Source organism: Chelonoidis abingdonii, chromosome 1 (genome assembly GCF_003597395.2).
Source record: "Chelonoidis abingdonii isolate Lonesome George chromosome 1, CheloAbing_2.0, whole genome shotgun sequence".
Taxonomy (NCBI): Eukaryota; Metazoa; Chordata; order Testudines; family Testudinidae; genus Chelonoidis; species Chelonoidis abingdonii.
Genome location: NC_133769.1, coordinates 177,964,163 through 177,970,162, shown reverse-complemented (window position 1 = coordinate 177,970,162; position 6,000 = coordinate 177,964,163). Strand labels below are relative to the sequence as shown.

The 6,000-nt window shown below is 47.9% G+C and overlaps 1 protein-coding gene across 9 annotated transcripts in view; it reads left to right on the top strand.

Annotated features, from left to right (window-relative positions):
* Positions 1–3,501: 3,501 nt before the first annotated feature.
* MPZL1 (myelin protein zero like 1) overlaps positions 3,502–6,000 on the top strand; it is a 78,952-nt gene continuing 76,453 nt past the window's right edge. For 6 of the 9 annotated variants that reach the window (XM_032777428.2, XM_032777423.2, XM_075072876.1 and 3 more), the window contains exon 1: positions 3,502–3,583. Coding sequence is in view for 3 of the 9 variants with exons in the window: in XM_075072867.1 (XP_074928968.1) it covers positions 3,550–3,583 (34 nt within the window). In the remaining 6 variants the exon portion in view is untranslated. The remainder of the gene's footprint in view (positions 3,584–6,000) is intronic. The other 3 variants (XM_032777430.2, XM_032777424.2, XM_075072867.1) reach the window with 2 other exon arrangements.

Here is a 6,000-nt window from a genome sequence, read left to right as displayed (position 1 = left end):
CAAAAGTTTGCGGGGCTTTTCCTATCTACCTGGCCAGTGCATCTGAGTTCAGATTGCTTTCCAGAGCAGTCACAGTGGTGTACTGTGGGATACCGCCCGGAGGCCAATACCATCGATTTGCGGCCACACTAACCCTAAGCCGACATGGCAATACCGATTTCAGTGCTACTCCTCTCGTTGGAGAGGAGTACAGAAACTGGTTTAAAGAGCCTTTTATATCAATATAAATGGCCTCGTTGTGTGGATGGGTGCAGGGTTAAATCAGTTTAACGCTACTAAATTCGGTTTAAATGTGTAGTGTAGACCAGGCCCTCAACTGCTTCCTTAACTTCATGGGAATGCAGGGCCTCCCTAGAAGACAGGGGAGGTCATTTTCCTGTCTGATAAACTTTAAAAACATGTTTGATGCAAGATGCACCCAGCAATGAATTTTAAAACTGCTACAGAGTGGAACAACATACAACATGGTTAAATTTGTGCTTCAGCTATTTAAATATTAAATAGAATGCAGCCCTCCCCCCCAGCAACAGATTTTCAAGAAAGATGGGAATAAAAGTGGGATGTAACCATATCTTCCTCTTCAGTGTATATAACAGCAGCCTAGTGCCTTGACTGCAGTAATCTCGTAATCTAAATCTTCAATGAAACTACCCCCAAGTCTGCAAAAGAACCAATATTTACTATAAACCTGCTTCAAAACATAGGCTGTGCAGGTCAACTAGGCAAAGACAATGATCTTTAGGAGAAAAAGCTATGCCAACCAAAATAATTCAACTTTGTTGAAAGAAATGGGAAAATACACTGAACTACCCTTACTCAAATGCATAGAGGAAAATCAAACTAGGAAATGGAAGCATTATAAGAAAAAGCCTCTGAAGGGCCAAAATTAAATTGCTGTGTTTGTATATCCCTGATTACAGACCCTGTCAGCAACTTTTTACACAGACCCAAAGCTTGGTTTGAGCGGGGGGCCGAGCCCACTGAGAACAATATTATCTAAAAGAAGCTGAACAAACAAGAGACTATCTTGCTTTTTACTGAGATAAGCATGGTCAGCAAAACTCCAGCTGGGGAGCAGTAATTGGTGTCTTTATCAGAATCTACAGACATACCAAAGTATTGAAAGTAGCCTCTATGTCCACTCCTTCTGCAGGAAAAGATAACCAATACCCTCCCCACATACCAACCTTGAGTTCATTGAGAGGCTCAAGCATGTCAGTAGGAGATATGACATCCTCCCTTCTAATTGGTGCACCCCCTCCCTCCCAGATGCCAGTGTTAGCCTTTAGACACACAATGGGGCAACCTGAAAAACAATTTCTATTGCCATGTACTTTTCAATGTCCTTTTGCTTTAACCCCCAGGAATATACCTGTTGGACAACCAGAAGAGCTACCTCATTCTTATGGACCCCAAATCAGAATTCAACATTATGTATTTTATAATTATACACTTTATACATTGTTTAATTGAAAACACCTGTGTACTAATAGTATGTTATATGTTAACCTGAAACCTTGGGTGGAGCCATTATGTAATCTTTTAGACTACTGATTTACTGTGCTTATCTTGTCTTGCTGCTAGACCTATCCAGGGGCTCAGAACTGCCCACCCCATCACTTCCCTCCACCCATGCAAATTCTATATAATCTATTGTAATCAATTGCTTGGCTGTGTCTTGGAGCCTAATAAGCAAAGTGACACTCGGCCAGCGCTGTGTGTAATAAATCCACGTGCTTGATTCTACACAGTGTCAATTTTGTTCCTTCAGCCTCAGAGAACTTCTTTTTTCCTAATCCATCAATCCTACTACTAGTATTATCTGAGAGCATAATCCAACCTATGTTATTAGATGGGAGTGAAGACTGGGGACTAACCTTCCCAGCTGCCACACCTGCTGGAACACACCATCTTCAATTCTGCAAGCTTAAAAACTAACTGACTTGTGACCACAGAGCAGCACTGGAACACTTTCCTGCTAATCAGTATTCCCAGATAAAAATTACATTAACACTGAGATAAAATTGAGAGTATACTAAGTAATTTAGGATGAAAAACTTTACAAAGGTATCTATTCTTAAAATATGCATTATAAATCCTAGAACTAAGGTTAAACTTAAGAGAAACGTAAACAAAGTTTTGGAAATGCACAGTTAAAGCATCCAAATAAACTTGATTCTGCCCTGTAGTGATGCCAATAATCAAAAACTAATCCCACCTGAAAACATAATTCTATCCTCTTTCCCAATACCTGTCAGGCTCTTGCCTCACGAAATTGAGCAAAATGTTATACTCTTGTATCTTATCAATATACACCTAAACCAGGTCCAGAGTTCACCCAACCCAAACAGAACTCTCATTTGTGTGATCATCAGGAAAACTATATGGTCTGATAGTTGCTCTCTCCAGTGAAGAAGCTGTTATCTGTGAAAACAAGCCAGGCTACTAAGGTAGCACTATGGCTGCTCTGCAGTTTCCTAGGGAGGGTACAAGCGTATATGAAGAGCTAGTATTCCTTCATCCTGACAGTTCATGACCTGCTACTAATTTGTTACTGTTTTATGACTTAAATAAGGAATAACACTAAAACCTGAAGGCGCCTATTCAGTGTGGTGCAGGCTGGAGTGCAGCAGGATGTGTGGAAATGGCAGAGACTGCTATACAGCGGGGCGTGTATGCACTGGGGCAGTATTGCTCAGCCTGAGGCTAACATAAAAAGTAATTAGATTGTTAAAATAAATGTGAAGAATGGTATTTGTCCTCTGTATTTTGAGCCCATAATGTCTTCTCAGCAACAGTGAGGGCTAGAAGCATTAAAAATGCTTGTATAATCACATGACTCCAGAAATTGGGGCTTTAAGAACCACACCCATTAAGTGTGGGCAGCACCGGTGGCTTGCCCCAGGAAGCTGAGGGGTTGGCCCACGGAGGTAGGGTGAGCAAATGTCCTGATTTTATTGGGGGCAGTCCTGACATTTGGGGGTTTGTTTTATGTACAGACCTGTTACCCCCATCCACTGTCCCCGTTTTTTTACACTTGCTCTCTGGTCACCCTGCCCTGAGGTGGCTCAGGCACTAGGGCCGGGTGCGGAGCAGCCCATCACACGGGTAATGCCCGGGCCGCCATACGCCACAGTCCGCCAGGAACGGGTCCAGCAAGGGAGCAGCACCGCTTGGCATCCTCCCTCAGAGCCCCCCCCCCAGTGTCACGTGTTCCGGAAGGGCGGGGCCAAGGCAATTCGCCTACCCTTTCTGGTAGGGCGCTCTTCTAGTGAGTGACAAACCAACTCGCCAATCACGTACCCACACTGGACTCATGGGGCGGAGCCAGAGGGGGACGGAGAGCGGGACGCGGGAGGTGTGCGCGATTGACGGCTCCTCCGTCCCATCAGCTGGCGGGAGCCCCTTTCCCCGCCCACCGCCCGGCCCTAAGGGGCGGTGCTGCGCCGGGGGCCGGGACAATGGGGGCACGGGAAGGCCGGCAGCAGGAATAATGGAAAGCGGGCGGCACGCGGGGTGGCGGTGGCTCCCGGCCGGGCCCCGGCGCTGATGCTGGCGGCGGCCGCAGCCGCTCTGGGCTTCTGTGAGTGCGCGGGGCAGCGGGGAGGGGCTGATGGCTCCCGGGGGGGGCGCGGTGACCGGGGAGCCCTGAGCGGGGCAGCACCTGGGCTGGAGCCTGGAGCCCCTCAAAGCTCTGTTCTCGGGGGCTGCTGGGCGCGGCGCCCGTGGGGCAGTGTGAGGGGCGTTGGAGCAGTGCAGGGAAAGGAGGGGTCAGAGCTGTACAGCGGGGGATGTTGGTCAGCTTCATCTGCATCCCCAAATTCCCCTGCCCACGTGCTCTCCTGTCTCCCCCACACACTCCGTGCTAGTTCCTCCACTGTTCTTGCCTCCTCTTTCCAGCTCCTCAACATGCAGGTGCTATGGGGAAAACAGACTCTCCCCTGCCCGCCCCACCCCTGCTCCCGGCTGCCTGGAGTTGGCTGCAGTGACTAGATTTAAACGCTCTCCAAGGAGGGGTTGTTGTGTTAAAACGTACGTATCGCTTGCGGCCTTGGACGATATCCCACCCCTGGACCTGTGGGCGGCGACGGCAGCAGAAGCAGCAAACCCTTGAGGAGCCTGGTCCCCCAGGCTGTGCTGTCTAAACGGGGGCCCCATTATCTGTAGGAATTGGACTGGTGGTTTCCAGCTGGAAGAAGGGGATAAAGCATTGGGGGTTCTGCCAAGAACCAAATTCTGTGTTGTCGCAGCTGCTTTGGAAATGGGGCACCCAATCCTGGGGTCTGAATTGAATTACACCACTGGGAACAGAGTAAAGGGGCAGCTGTAAGGTTAGCAACGTAACCTGGTCTGGAAGGAGGCTACAGCTGGGTATAGGCTATCCTGCCAACCCCCCTCCAGACCTGTAGCTGTTTCATAGGCATTTCTAAGTGTCCAGTCACTCAGAGACAATTGTGTGATATTAAAGGGACATGCAAGAGAAACTACTTTTAATGCTTTCTTTATTAGTAAGCATTAGGCTAATAACAACGGCTCTGCTGGGTCAGTCCAAGGTCCATCTAGCCCAGTGTCCTGTCTTCTGACAGTGGCCAATGCCAGGTGCTTCAGAGGGAATGAACAGAACGGGTAATAATCAAGTGATCCATCCCTTGTCACTCGTACTGTAGTTTCTAAAATCTGATGCATTTGTGTTTTCAGGATGCCCCAGGACAGAGTCTGTGTGTCAGGCATTTTTTGTAGAATGCTGAGAATTTATGGTGCAGTCAGTGAGGCAGTGGTCACTAGGAGTGGTACTTGAGAAACTTGTAGTGACAGATGCAGGTTTTTGCTTTCTGGTCTGCCCTAAGGTTGTGGTGGTTATGAAGTAAAATGACTTTTCCTTACCATATCCAGGGTATGGTACCTGACAAAGTAGGTCTCATGCTTGTCTTCTAGACAATGAATATCTTAATTGTACACCAAAATTCCCCAATCAGTGACCTAGCACTGCTGCAACCCCATGGTGGGAGAACTTCTGAAAATGCCTCGCATAGATAAGGCCTCAGCTGCGGACAAGTGGTGGAATATCTCTTGGTTAATTGTAGCTATGTGCTTGGTTTGGATGACAAAGCAATCAGCTTGAAAAGACTAACTTCTACAGAAGTCGAACTTACTCTGAGCCATATGCAGTCTTCAGGGCTCGCTTTCACTCTGAATACATGCAGCAGACTTACAGCCCCAGGTTGTTTTGACTATATGTATTTGAACCACAACTCATCACCATGGTAGCTAAGTGTTTGGAGGCTGCCTCCAGTTTAAAATATTATAATCAGTCTTTAATAGAACTGACATTTATAGGCTGTTCTCCACGTCTGCTATGTGAGGTGATCCAACTTCCTCTCAGGTTAAATTCAGATCTAATGGCAATAATACACACTGGAGTCGCTGTTATCAACTTCTCCGTTGTGTAATACTCTGAAGCTCACTCTTTTGGATGTGAGGAGATGGATGGGGTGACACAGAGTCCAGTCTGTGTGACTGGCTGTGCACCTCTATCACAGGCTCAGTAACAAGAAATCTTGTTAAACAGATCCTTCACCTGAAATGCTGTAGGAGTTAATAGCTTTGATAATGTTGTAAGTCAAACAATTCATATGTATTTCATTGATGATTTATTTAGGACTCCTGCTGAAGTGAGCCAGGGAATGGTAACATTATGCCTTATAGAATTAGGTCAGAGGTGGCAAACTGCAGCCTGTGGGCCACATTGAGACCGTCCTGCCAGGCCCTTGAGCTCCCAGCTGGGGAGGCTAGCCCCTGGCCCCTCCCCTGGCTCCAGTAGGGGGGCCCAGCTGCCAGATGTGGTGCTTTGAGAGGCATGGTAAGGGGGTGGGGAGCAGAGGGATTGGATAAAGGACAGGGGGCTTGGGAGGCAGGCTAGGGGACAGGGAACAGGGGGCAGTTGGATGGGGTGGGGGCGATCGGGACAGGAAGCAGGGGGCGGTTGGATAGATGTGGAAG